Consider the following 14,081-nt stretch of genomic DNA (forward strand, 5'->3'; position numbering starts at 1 on the left):
CCCCTTCCCCCCAGCTGGGGGTCCGGACGAGTACCCAGAGGGGGAGCGGGAGGGGAGGAGGATGCCAGCAATAACCGTAGTCACCGCGCCTTTCCTTAATTATTACTGACAATAGCTTTGGGTGGCCAAAACGCCCCAAACCCAACCCCCTTCCGGGTCGAGCTGGGCCAGCGGTAAAGGCGCCGTCCCCTCCCGCACCCAACTCCTTCCCCCGTTCCAGCACCGAAACCGTCGTCTCCGGCACCAAAACCCCCTCCCGTTTCTCTCACCGAAATCTTCCTCACCGGCACTGAACTCCTCCGTCACCGAAACCTCCCGGTTCCTCCAGCCCGGTGCTCCAGGATGCGTCCGGCCCGCGGGCAGGGCTCGGCGCCGTTCCTGCGGGAAGCTCCTTCCTCCCCCCGGGGGAAGGCGGAGGAGGGAAGCTGGGAGCTGCCTGTTCTCCCCCCAGCCCTGCGCCGGGAAGAGCCCCTTTTATAAATGGTATTTTAAAATAAATGTCTTTAAACTTTTACCGACTTCAGCCCTTGCTTCTCCCCCCCCCCCCCCCCCCCCCCCCCCCCCCCCCCGCCCCCCCCATCCCTCCCCGGGGCTGCTGCAGGAGGGCTGTTCGCATGGCAGCTTAAGCTCCCGGTGCGACTGGGACCTTGAAAAGCTCCTCAGGAAGGTAAAATTGGTAGAAGCAGGGAACTGTCAGGGTTGGAAGGGACCCCAAGGCTCAGCCAGTTCCACCCCCCCTGCCATGGGCAGGGACACCTCACACCACAGCAGGTTGCTCACAGCCACCTCCAGCCTGGCTGCAAACACCTCCAGGCAGGAGGCTTCCACCACCTCCCTGGGCAGCCTGTGCCAGGCTCTCACCACCCTCCTGGGGAACAACTTCTTCCTCACAGCCAATCTCAATCTCCCCACTTCTAGTTTTGCTCCATCCCCCCCAGTCCTATCCCTCCCTGACACCCTCAGAAGTCCCTCCCCAGCTTTCTTGCAGCCCCCTGCAGATCCTGGAAGGCCACAATGAGGTCTCCTGGGAGCCTTCTCCTCTCCAGCCTGCACAACCCCAACTCCCTCAGGCTGTGCTCACAGCAGAGCAGCTCCAGCCCTCTGCTCCTCCTCGTGGCCCTTCTCTGGACACCTTCCAGCACCTCCAGAGCCTTCCTGGCACAGAGCTGGACCCAGAGCTCCAGTTGTGGTCTCAGCAGAGTGGAGCAGAGGGGCAGAATCCCCTCCCTGGCCCTGCTGGCCACACTTCTCTTGATGCAGCCCAGGATGTGATTGGCTTTCTGGGCTGCAAGTGCACACTGGAAGTGTGGAATTTGGGAGTGCTTAGAAGGAATTGTGCCAATTTTTACCCCAAAAGGCAGAATTTTAACCATTTTGACCCTTTGTCCCCTGGGGATTTAGGCTTACTTGGGAGTGTAGCCTGAGGAGGGTAAGAAGTGGCACTGCTCGTGGGGACCCAGATGAGCTGTGCCTGTGCTGCCTCTCACCGTGAAGGAGAAATAAGTGATTTGGGAATTATTTAGGTTTAGTTCAGTTATTTTATTTCGTTTCTGGACTCCCCACCTCGGGTGTTCTGCTTGCTAACCGCGGGAGAAGGTGTGCCGAGTCTGACCCAGGAGGAGGGGTCAGGATGTGCTGGCAGCTCCCACTGGCACCGATTGCCTTTGAATTCATGTCTTTAACTGCTTGGGTTTTGTTTGTGTCAAAACAGGCGAACTCCTGATTTTTAGTGGCCGAGAGCTGCTAAGTGAGGAGGAAAACTGCTGCAGGAGCAGGTCTGGCTGGCAGCATCCCTGCCAGAGCCCGGCCTGCGAGCTGGCCGCAGTCTTTCCCTTTCCCCACCAGCGTATCCCGCTTCCAAGTTCCAGCTGCCCCCTCCCTGCAGAGAAGCCTCCGGGCCGCCAGGGGGCGCCGCGGCGGCGGTGCGTACGGAAGCGTCTCCTCCCTCTCCTCCTGGCCCCGCCCGCGGGCAAGGGGCGGCACCATCGAGGCGGGGCGGGGCGGGGCAGAGCGGCAGGGGCGGGCGGAGCGGCGCCGCGATGGCGGCCATGGCAGCGGCGGAGGAGGAGTACGAAGCGGTGCTGTGCGTGAAACCGGCGGTGCACGTCTACCGCGTCCCGCCGCGGGCCTCCAACCGCGGCTACAGGTGCGGCCTCCCCCTCTCCTGCGGGGCCTGCTCCCGTGTCCCGCTTCCCAGAGCCTGGCTGGCCTCCTGTCATGGGGCTCGGGGAGGTTTGTGCCCTCTCCGTGGGATGTTTGGGATCTGCCCTTTCCCCGTGGGCCCTGTCGCGCTGTGTGGGACTTCTGTCCGCTCCTTCGGTTGCACAGGGCCTGTCCCCTGGGTCCCCAGAGGGTGTCTGGTCACCTGTCATGGGGCTGTGGAGGGGTTTGCCCCTTCCCCGTAGCGTCTGTGGGGCAGCAGGACCTGACCCTCGTGAGGTGCCTCTGCCCCTGTCTCAACTTCACGCTCTCAGCAAGGGTGCTCCACCCATCCACCTGTTTTGGGGCACCTCTCCCTTCCCTCCTCAGGCTGCCCTGGCAGAGCCAGGCTGTAGCTAAGGCACCTCAGCACCGCTGGGAAGCTGCTTTCGAGCTGCAGATCCTGCAGAAAGGGAAGTGAAACCTCTCGTGTTATTCTTGCCCAGTCCCTGCTGGGACCTGTGCCTGGCTTTGCCGGGGCCTGGCTGGTTTGGGGTGAAACAAGACCTGTCACGATGAACCTGCCTCCTTCCACAGCCAGCACAGGTGCCAGCAGGTTCTCTCTTGTGCCACTTCGGTGCTGTCAGTAGGAGAGTCAAGCAGCTGAGCTCTGTGACGCACTACAGGAGGTCGATGGTGCTGTCTGGGGTGTGAGAGGCAGCTCAGACCCCCGTGGCTGTTTCCTCTTTCTGCAGAGCTGCAGAGTGGCAGCTGGAGCAGCCGGTGTGGAGCGGCCGCCTGCGCATCACAGCCAAGGGCAAGACCGCGTTCATCAAGCTGGAGGACAAAACCTCGGGTGAGGAGAAAGCAAAGCAGCAGCTCCCTGCCTCTCGGTGAGGAAGAAGATGGTGCAGAGCAGCTACACCCTGGTGTTAAGCCACCCCTGTTTCTCTCTCCCAGGAGAGCTCTATGCCCAGGCACCAGTGGAGCAGTTCCCTGGCATCGCTGTGGAGAGCGTCACCGACTCCAGCAGATACTTCGTCATCCGGATCGAGGATGGGAACGGTACTGGCTGGCTGCCCCTGCTGGGGACAGGCTGGGGGAGTCACCTTAGAAAGCCTCCAGTGCCCTCCCTGTCCTTGCTTGTGAAGGATTCCTGCTGTCAAGGGCTAAATGTTCCCTGTGTTCCGGTGGCACAGGGACAATTATCTCGGTGCCAGGAGCAGCCGCGCTGCGTCCTTCACCAGCTGCGTTTGGCCGCTCGCTCTTGGCATGAGGACTCCTCCCTGGTGTTGCTCAGCCTGTGTGTGCAGCCAGCCAGCTAAAGCTATCTCCAGTCCCATATCTCAGCCTCCAGAGGGTATCTCCAGCTGGAGGAGGTGGCAGGCAGGAGGGTGTGTGGGATGTGGCAGCGTTTCGTGACTGCAGCCCTTGCTCTTCCTCCTTCCCCAGGCCGCCGGGCGTTCATCGGCGTCGGCTTTGTCGACCGAGGGGATGCTTTTGACTTCAATGTAGCCCTCCAAGACCATTTTAAGTGAGTTTGTGCCTCTCCCTGTGGCCCCTCAGCTTGGTTTTGTTATTTTTTTCCCCCTTGTGCATGTGCCCTGGAAGTGGTGTGGGAGAGGAAGCCACGAGCTGCTGTCGTGCTTGAGCAGGCAGCTGTGGCATCGAGAGGTGGAAATGCCTGGTCCTCTGCACAGCCTCTGTGCAGGCAGCTCTTCCTCTCTCACAAATGTTCAACATCTATGTCAGGGATTTGGCTGAGGGCACAGAGTGGACTGAAAGGAGTGGCTGACTCCTCTTCAGCCTGGGCTGGTGTTCAGCCAAGCCTGGCCAAGCTGGAGGGTTGGGCAGAAAGGGCAAGTGTAGGGTCCTGGCCCTGGGCAGGAGCAACCCCCTGCAGCAGTACAGGTGAGAGGTGACCTGCTGGGACACAGCTCCACAGAGAAGGACCTGGCAGTGCTGGGGGACAATAAGTTGCCCATGAGCCAGCAGTGTGTCCTCATGGCCAAGAAGGGGTGTAGGGGTGCAGGAAGAAGGGTGTGGCCAGCAGGTCACAGAGGGAGGTTCTCCCTCTCTACTCTGCCCTGCTGAGGCCACACCTGGAGTCCTGGATCCAGGTCAGGAGAGACAGGAAACAGCTGGAGAGAGTCCAGTAGAGGCTCTGAAGCTGCTGAGGGGCCTGGAGCAGTTCTGTGAGGAGGAAAGGCTGAGAGCCTGGAGAAGAGCAGCCCCAGAGGGGAGCTGAGCAATGCTCAGCAAGAGCTAAGGGGTGGGGGGCAAGAATCTGGGGCCAGACTCTTGTAAGTGCCCAGCAACAGCACAAGGGGCAGAGGGCACAAACTGGCACCCAGGAGGTTGGAGCTGAGCAAGAGGAGAAAGTTGTTTGGTGTGAGGGTGCTGAGCCCTGGAGCAGGCTGCCCAGAGAGGTTGTGGAGTCTCCTGGTGTGGAGAGCTTCCAACCCCCCCTGGGCATTGTGCCCCTGGGCAGGGTGCTGTGGGTGCCCTGCTGGAGCAGGGGTTGGGCTGGGGGAGCTCCAGAGGTCCCTTCCAACCACACCATGCTGGGATTTTGTGATTCTGTGTCTTGGCCATGATTTGTCTAGGGGAGCCAAAGGCTGGCTGTGAACTTGTCCTTCTCTGCTTATTTAACTCCTGCAGGTGGGTGAGGCAGCAGAGTGAGCTGGCCAAACAGGCTGAGAACCCTGAGCAGGGCCCCAAGCTGGATCTGGGCTTCAAGGAGGGACAAACCATCAAGCTCAACATTGCGGTGAGGCTTCCCCAGCTGAATCTGCTCCTGCCCTGGGCTGGCACCAGAGGCAGTGGCAGCTTCACCTCGAAATGATGTGCAGAGGGATTCCCAGTTACAGAACTGGGTCTCTGGGTTTGTGGAGGGCATCTGTGGGGCAAAACCAATCTTGGGTTCACCAATCCAGGACATGGAACTGTTGGAGTGGGTCCAGGGGAGACCACAAAGATGAGCAGAGGGCTGGAGAACCTCCCCTGTGGGGACAGGCTGGGAGAGTTTGGGGCTGTTCAGCCTGGAGAATAGAAGGCTCCAGGGAGACCTCAGAGCAGCCTTCCAGTACCTGAAGAGGGCTCCAGGAAAGCTGGGGAGGGACTTTTGACAAGGGCTGGGAGTGACAGGATGAGGGACAAGGGCTTTGAGCTGGGAGAGGGGAGACTGAGACTGGAGATGAGGAAGAAACTCTTGGGAGTGAGGCTGGGGAGACTCTGGCACAGGCTGCCCAGGGAGGTTGTGGCTGCCCCCAGTCTGGAGGTGTTCAAGGCCAGGTTGGATGAGGCTTTGAGCAAGCTGGGCTGGTGGGAGGTGTCCCTGCCCGTGGCAGGGGATTGGAACTGGATGAGCTTTGAGGTCCCTTCCAACTCAACTCATTCTACCAACCTGTGAATCCCGGGGACATCAGAGCACAGCAGCTTTTTGTTCCCCAGATGAAGTGAGCCCTGGCTGGGAGGAGCCACACTCCGACCCTGGATTTAAACATGGCACCACCCAACTCTCCCTCTCTTCTTTCAGAACATGAAGAAAAAAGAAGGAGGGACAGGGAACCCCAGACCACGTCCTGCAGGTCCTGGGGGCCTGAGCTTGCTCCCTCCACCTCCTGGGGGAAAATCCTCCCCTGCGGTTTGTCCTTCTGCAGCGCGGCCGGCACCGCTCTCAGCACCCACCCAGCTCCCAGGCACCCCCATCACAGGTCTGTGGTCACACAACGAGCACTGCAAGGCTTCTCAGGCTCCATTTCGTCCATCAGAGTTGGGAAAAGGGAATGGGAAGCTGGGAGTAAGAGTGGGAAGTAACTCCTGGTGTGTGTTTGCTCTCTTTCTGACTTCAGACTCCCTCTTGTGCTGGCCGCAGCCTGCTGCTGCTGCTCCCTCTGCTGCCGCCGCTGACATCTGGGGAGACTTCACCAAAGCTTCAGGGTGAGGCCCTGGGAGGGTTTGTTTGTGACCTGGGGGATCCCCACACTGTTAACCCCCCCAAATCCCACTGGTTTTGCTGCAAACTCTACTGGGCTGGGGGCTCTGCTGCAGCCAAACTCCCCTTTGGTGTGGAACTCTTTGGGCTGGAAAAGGCCTCTAAGATCATGGAGTCCAACCTTCAAGCCACCACCACCATGGCCACTAAACCATGTCCCACAGTACCATGGCCACACATGACTTGAGCACCTCCAGGGATGGGGACTCCAGCACCACCCTGGGCAGCCTGTTCCAGTCCCTGACCACTCCTGCAGGACAGCAATTGTTCCTCCTGTCCAACCTAAACTTCCCCTGGGGCATTTCCAGGCCATTTCCTCTTGATCTGTCATTTGTTCCTTTGAAAAAAGGAAGCTGGTTCCAGCCTTCTTTCAGGGGGTTGTAGAGAGCAATGAGGTCTCCCCTCAGCCTTCTCTTTTCCAGACTGAATTCCCATACCCCAGTGCAGCTCCATGGGTGATGCCTTCCTCTTCCTCCCAGCACTGGTGTCATGCTCGTCTCCCCTCACTGCCCTGTCCAGGGGGGGAGTTTTGGGGTGACCCCAGAGGCCCCCCTTCTGGCTGCCCAGCTCCCTTCTTGTGTCCCACAGTCCCCTGCAGACTCTAAACCTTCTTTGTTTCCCCCTCCAGGTCACCTTCTTCCCAGAGTCAGGGAAATGCAGGCTGGGTTCAGTTCTAACCCAGGCCCCTCAGCTGCTCTCCTCTGGGTGCTGGGATCATTGGGATTCCTTCTGGACCAAAGCAGGGGCTTTGGGATGCCCCACTCCTGCCCTTAATCCCCTCCTCTGGTAGCAAAACGCTGCAACAGTGCCAGAGAGCAAAGAAATCTGTGCCTTAAAACACTCCACACAGCACCCTCCCTCTGGAGGAGCTTTTGTTACCCACCAGGATCTCAGGAGGCTTCCCCTGGTTGCCTTTGTCACCTCCCCTTGGGCACTGCTCGGAGCAGCAGGACTCTGGCTCACAATTCAGGGGATTCTCACTGAAGGTTTATGCAGGAAGAACCTCCCTGGAGATGTCACTGCTGGCTAAATCCTTCCCTGGTGGAGGGAGCATCCTCCTGGACTCACCTCACAGCTGAGAGCCAGCCTGAGCATCACCTCAGGGGGGTTTGGAGCACTTAAACCTGCGCCGAGTGGAGCTGCTGCCGCTGGGGGCTGACAGGCCTCGCTTCTTGCTCTGGGAGTTGGGGGTTCCTCCTTTGCTCTGAAGCTGGAGGGGTTTTTACCTCCTCTGTTTCAGAGACAGATTTTTTTCCACCCCCCTGGGTTATTGTGAAGGCAGATTTTTGGTTTTGCTCCCTTACTTTGATGACAGAATTTTCCCTCCCCTATTTTGAAGACGAATTTTCCTCCCTTTATTTTCAAGGCAGTTTTGTTCCCTCCTTGATTTTCCTCCCCTGTTTTCAAGGCAGACTTTTTCCTCCTCTTATTTTCAAGAGAGATTTTCCCCCCTCTATTTTCAAGACAGATTTCCCCCCCCTTTATGTTGAAGAGAGACTTTGTCCCCCCCTATTTTCAAGACAGATTCCCTCCCCTTTATTTTCAAGAGATCATTTCCTCCCCTATTTTCAAGAGAGGTTTTTTCCTTCTCTATTTTCAAGACAGATTTTTCTCCCCTCTATTTTCAAGAGAGATTCCCCCCCCTCTATTTTCAAGACAGATTTCCCCCCCTCTATTTTCAAGACAGATTTCCCCCCCCTCTATTTTCAAGACAGATTTCCCCCCCCCTCTATTTTCAAGACAGATTTTCCCCCCCCTCTATTTTCAAGACAGATTTCCCCCCCCTCTATTTTCAAGACAGATTTCCCCCCCCTCTATTTTCAAGACAGATTTCCCCCCCCTCTATTTTCAAGACAGATTTCCCCCCCCTCTATTTTCAAGACAGATTTCCCCCCCCCTCTATTTTCAAGACAGATTTCCCCCCCCCTCTATTTTCAAGACAGATTTCCCCCCCCTCTATTTTCAAGACAGATTTCCCCCCCCTCTATTTTCAAGACAGATTTCCCCCCCCTCTATTTTCAAGACAGATTTCCCCCCCCCTCTATTTTCAAGACAGATTTCCCCCCCCTCTATTTTCAAGACAGAGATTTCCCCCCCTCTATTTTCAAGACAGAGATTTTCCTCCCCTTTATTTTCAAGAGAGATTTTCCTCCCCTTTATTTTCAAGAGAGATTCCCCCCCCCCCCTTATTTTCAAGACAGATTTTTCCCCCCCTTTATTTTCAAGACAGATTTTTGCCTCCTTTATTTTCAAGAGTTTTTCCTCCCCTATTTTCAAGACAGATTTTCCTCCCCCTTTATTTTCAAGAGAGAATTCCCCCCCCCCTTATTTTCAAGACAGATTTTTCCCCCCCTCTATTTTCAAGACAGATTTTCCCCCTCCTTCATTTTCAAGACAGATTTTTCCCCTCCTCTACTTTTAAACCAGATCCCTCCCCCCTCCCACCCCCACTTTACAGACAGAATGTTTCCTCCTCTACTTCAAAGACAGATTTGTTTCCTCCTTTATTTTGAAGGCAGAATTTTTCCTTCTCTTTTAATACAGATTTTTTCCCCCCTCACCCCTAACTCAAAGACAAATTTTCCCTTCTTCTACTTTTGGAGAGAGAGAATTTTTCCCTTCCCAATTTTGCAGACAGATTTTTTTTCCCCTCCCCTATTTTGAAGACTGAATTTTTCCTTCCCTATTTTGCTGACAGATTTTTCCCTCTCCTCTACATCGAAGATGGATTTTTCCCTCTTTTATTTCCAAGTCAGATTATTTTGGTTTTCTCCTTTATTTTGGAGACAGGTTTTTTCCCCTCCCCTATTTTGCAGGCAGATTTTTTCCCCTCCCCTATTTTGCAGGCAGATTTTTCCCCCTCTATTTTAATACAGGAGATCTTTACTCACCTCTGCTTTAAAGACAGAATGTTTTCCCTATTTTGAAGGTAGATTTTCCCCCTCCCCTATTTTGCAGACTGATTTTTTCCTCCCCTATTTTGCAGACAGATTTTCCCCCTCCCCTCTTTTGAAGGCTGATTTTTCCCCCTCTATTTTAATGCAGGAGATCTTTACTCACCTCTGCTTTAAAGACAGAATGTTTTCCCTATTTTGAAGGTAGATTTTCCCCCTCCCCTATTTTGCAGACTGATTTTTTCCTCCCCTATTTTGCAGGCAGATTTTTCCCCTCCCCTATTTTGAAGGCAGATTTTTCCCCCTCTATTTTAATACAGGAGATCTTTACTCATCTCTGCTTTAAAGACAAACTGTTTTCCCTATTTTGAAGGCAGATTTTCCCCCTCCCCTATTTTGAAGGCAGGTTTTCCCCCTCCCCTCTTTTGCAGGCAGGTTTTCCCCCTCCCCTCTTTTGCAGGCAGATTTTTCCCCCTCTATTTTAATGCAGGAGATCTTTACTCACCTCTGCTTTAAAGACAAACTGTTTTCCCTATTTTGAAGGCAGGTTTTCCCCCTCCCCTCTTTTGCAGGCAGGTTTTCCCCCTCCCCTCTTTTGCAGGCAGATTTTTCCCCCTCTATTTTAATGCAGGAGATCTTTACTCACCTCTGCTTTAAAGACAAACTGTTTTCCCTATTTTGAAGGCAGATTTTTCCCCCTCCCCTCTTTTGCAGACTGATTTTTTCCCTCCCCTCTTTTGCAGGCAGATTTTTCCCCTCTATTTAAATGCAGATCTTTACTCACCTCTGCTTTAAAGATAGAATGTTTTCCCTCTTTTGCAGGCAGATTTCCCCCTCCTCTATTTTAATACAGATGTTTCTTCACCTCTGCTTTTAAGACAGAATGTTTCCCTCCCCTCTTTTGAAGGCAGATTCCCCCCCCCCCCCCCCCCCCCCCCATGTTAATACAGATGATCTCTTTTCTTCACCTCCAAAGACCACATTTTCTCCCTCCCCCCTCTTTTGGAGGCAGAACATTTCCTCCCCTCTTTTGAAGACAGCTTTTTACTCTTGGGGACATTTCCTGTCTGTGATGCAGGACAGAAGGGAGTCCTCTCTTTGACAGAGCTGGGCTTGAGATTCCTCTTGAAGCAAATAAATATTTTCTTACCTATTTAGCCTGAACCCTTCCTAGATTTGTTTTAGCAGCACCTGGGGGTTTTTATTTCTACTCCTGCTGCTGCTGAGTGGTTTGGTTTCAGAGCCAGTGAGTGAGGCAAACCCAGCTGAGAGCCGGGATGTTTCAGAGCCGATAGTGAAACGGTTTGGAGGCCGAAGAGGAATGTTGTGACCCTCCCCCGGCAGGGTTTGGAGGGGCTGTGATGAGCTTTTGTGGTTCCCCCCTCCTCCGGGTGTCGAGGAGACGGTGGCAGCCGCCAAGCACAACAGAGGCTTGTTGCTTAGCAGTGGGCTTATGGTTGAGGAGGACGCCGGGAAGGGAAGGTAAGGGAAGGAACGAGGGGGAAGAAGGAGCTTTTTGCATCCCCAAAGTGAAGGGAGAGCCTGGAGGCAGCTCCTGCTGGCCAGAGAGGGCCCAGGTGCTACAAATCCTCGATCCTGTCCCCCCTCTCTGTGGCTCTTTGGGAGGGGGAGCAGCCCTTTGCCTGGGCTGTGGGATTGGGCAGAGGGCAGCCAGGAGAACCCGGCCCTCGCCAGGGGGTGGCTTGAGGTCGGATCTCTGATTTATTTTGGGGACAGGATGTCTCCAGCCTCCCCCCACGGGGGATTTGGAGCTCAGGTTGAGGATTTACCAGCAGCTTTCTCTGCCGGGATGGGGGGGATGGGGCAAAAAGTCCTTAATTACCCCCGAGGGGTAAAAATTGCTGCCTTGGGGTGCCTGGGGAGGCTCCAGCACAGGGGGGTGGGGGGGCAAACTGTCCCCGGGGGGTTGTTAATGCTGCTTGGCCCCGGAGCAAACTCCACCCCGAGGCTTTTCGTGCCAGAGCAACCCCCTGGGCGTTAAGGAGCTTAGGGAAGGCTGAGATTTAAGGAATGGGGCTGGGCTCTTCTCGCCAGGGAGCTCCTTTCCCGGAGGGAACCAGGGACCCAGCACCATCCTGCTGGGGGCAGGGGGGCATAGCACAGCACCGTAAGCCCCTTCCCAGCCCATTCTGGGGCGAGGGGAAGCGCTGGGCACTGCCATGCTTTTTTTTGTCGCTTTTCCTTTCTTTTCCTCCTTCCTCTCGCCCAGAGCTTCGCGGCTTTGTTTTCCTTCCCCAGTCCCCGCTTGGGGGAACGCTCCGGGAGGCTTTTCTTTATAACGGAGTTAGATGCTGCAGATGTTGCTGCTCGGGGAGGCGTTGGGACCCCCCTCCTACCCCCTCCCCTACCCCACCCGAGGCTGGCCCAGGAAGAGGAGGGTCCCCCGGCCCCCACCGTCACGCAGGGAGGGGACCTGGACTCGGGGCTAATCCTGACCGCGCATCCGCTTCTCCCTCGGCAGGCAGCAAAGCCGGGAGCCCCCCGGAACCCGGGAAGCGGCGAGGGGGGACCCCGGCCCCCTCGGGCAGCAGCCCATGAGCGAAGCGCAGCCGGCTGGGGCTGAGGTGGGTGTCCGGGACGGCCCCCCCGCAACCGGCGGCGACTCTCGCGGGAGCGGCCACGGAGCGGGGACGGGACACGACCCGGGGCGGGGGGGAGGGGAGGTGCCGCCGACAGTGGCACCTGGGGGGGGGTTGGGGGAGCCGGGGGTGGAGGTTTGCAGCAGTTTGGAGGCTGCAGCTGTGAACTCGTGCCGGGTTTGGGGCTGCAACGGGAAGTTTGCACTGGGTTGGAGTCTGCAGCTGGCAATCTCTGCTGGCCTGGGGAGGGCAGCTGCAAGTTTGCAGCACTTTGGGGGGTTGCAGCTGTGAGTTTGCAGCACTTTGGGGGGTTGCAGCTGTGAGTTTGCAGCACTTTGGGGGGTTGCAGCTGTGAGTTTGCAGCACTTTGGGGGGTTGCAGCTGTGAGTTTGCAGCAGTTTGGGGGTTGCAGCTGTGAACTCGTGCCGGGTTTGGGGCTGCAACGGGAAGTTTGCACTGGGTTGGAGTCTGCAGCTGGCAATCTCTGCTGGCCTGGGGAGGGCAGCTGCAGGTTTGCAGGGGTTAGGGGGGGTTGCAGCTGTGAGTTTGCAGCAGTTTGGGGGTTGCAGCTGCAAGGTTGCACCGGTTTTGGGGTTGCAACTGCAAGTTTGCTGCAGTTTGGGGGCTGCAGCTGTGAACTCATGCCGGGTTTGGGGCTGCAACGGGAAGTTTGCACTGGGTTGGAGATTGCAACTGGAAATCTCTGCTGGCATGGGGAGGGCAGCTGCAAGTTTGCAGCACTGTGGGGGGTTGCAACTGGGAGTTTGCAGTGCTTTGGGGGGGTTGTAGCTGCAAGTTTGCAGCAGTTTGGGATTGCAGCTGTAGGTGTGGAACACTTTGGGGAGTGCAGTGTGTGGGGGGCAGGCTCAGCCCCAGAACAAAGCAGCTCTTGACTGCAAAGGGCATCTTGGCTCCGTCCCAGGGCCAGATCCTCATCCATGGGCCTGGATCCTCATCCCATGTCCTCGATCCCCATCCCATGGTCTGGATCCTCATTCCAGGCCTGTGGATCCCCACCCCAGAACCAGATCCCCATGCTGGGCCTGGATCTTCAGCTCAGGGCTGAATATCCATCTCAGGGACCAGATCCCCATTCTGGGGCCAGATCCCCTTGCCAGGTTTGGATCCTCCTCCCAGAACCAAATCCTCATTCCAGGCCTGGATCCCCAACCCAGGACCAGATCCCTGTGCTGGGCCTGGATCCTCAGGTCAGGGCTGAATCTCCATCTTAGGGCCTGGATCTCCAACCTGGCACCAGATCCCCATCCCGTAGAGCCAGATCCCCATCCCAGAGCCAGATCCCTACCCCAGGTGTGAAACCTCATCCCAGAGCCAGATCCTTATTCTAGGTTTAGATTCCCACCCCAGGTTTAGATCTTCATCTCAGAGCTAAATCCTCATTCCAGGCCTGGATCCCCACCCCAGAGCCAGATCCTCATCCCAGGTTTCGATCCGCATCCTAGAGCCAGATCCCCACCCCAGGTGTGAAACCTCCTCCCAGAGCCAGATCCCCCTGCCCAGGTTTGGATCCCCATCCCAGGGCCAGATCCCCCTGCTCAGGTTTGGATCCCCATCCCAGAGCGAGATCCCCCTGCCCAGGTTTGGATCCCCATCCCAGAGCGAGATCCCCCTGCCCAGGTTTGGATCCCCATCCCAGAGCCAGATCCCCATCCCAGAGCCAGATCCCCATCCCAGAGCCAGATCCCCACCCCAGAGCCAGATCCCCAGCCCAGGTTTGGATCCTCATCCCGGAGCCAGATCCCCATCCCAGGCTTGGATCCCCACCCCAGAGCCAGATCCCCATCCTAGGCTTGGATCCCCACCCCAGAGCCAGATCCCCAGCCCAGGTTTGGATCCTCATCCCAGAGCCAGATCCCCATCCCAGGCTTGGATCCCCACCCCAGAGCCAGATCCCCAGCCCAGGTTTGGATCCTCATCCCGGAGCCAGATCCTCATTCCAGGCCTGGATCCCCATCCCAGAGCCAGATCCCCATCCCGGAGCCGGATCCCCAGCCCAGAGCCAGATCCCCAGCCCAGGTTTGGATCCCCATCCCAGAGCCAGATCCTCATTCCAGGCCTGGATCCCCATCCCAGAGCCAGATCCTCATTCCAGGCCTGGATCCTCATCCCAGAGCCAGATCCTCATTCCAGGCCTGGATTCCCATCCCAGAGCCAGATCCTCATTCCAGGCCTGGATCCCCATCCCAGAGCCAGATCCTCATTCCAGGCCTGGATCCTCATCCCAGAGCCAGATCCTCATTCCAGGCCTGGATCCCCATCCCAGAGCCAGATCCTCATTCCAGGCCTGGATCCTCATCCCAGAGCCAGATCCTCATTCCAGGCCTGGATCCCCATCCCAGAGCCAGATCCCCATCCCGGAGCCGGATCCCCAGCCCAGCCGCCGCCCGCGGCGGGCCGGGGCTGACGCTGTCCGGCGGCGCAGCGGGGGCC

General features: G+C 56.9%; 1 protein-coding gene across 1 annotated transcript; it reads left to right on the forward strand.

Moving 5' to 3' along the window:
- The first annotated feature begins 2,028 nt into the window (after positions 1–2,028).
- On the forward strand, positions 2,029–7,297 carry NECAP2 (NECAP endocytosis associated 2). The gene is made up of 8 exons (XM_009911337.2): positions 2,029–2,146; positions 2,895–2,995; positions 3,100–3,204; positions 3,592–3,673; positions 4,801–4,909; positions 5,678–5,855; positions 5,994–6,081; positions 6,765–7,297. Exons 1-8 carry the CDS (start codon positions 2,040–2,042, stop codon positions 6,811–6,813), a joined length of 819 nt encoding a protein of 272 aa, XP_009909639.2. The 5' UTR covers positions 2,029–2,039; the 3' UTR covers positions 6,814–7,297.
- Positions 7,298–14,081: the final 6,784 nt, after the last annotated feature.

Source organism: Dryobates pubescens, chromosome 33 (assembly GCF_014839835.1).
Source record: "Dryobates pubescens isolate bDryPub1 chromosome 33, bDryPub1.pri, whole genome shotgun sequence".
NCBI classification, from domain to species: domain Eukaryota; kingdom Metazoa; phylum Chordata; class Aves; order Piciformes; family Picidae; genus Dryobates; species Dryobates pubescens.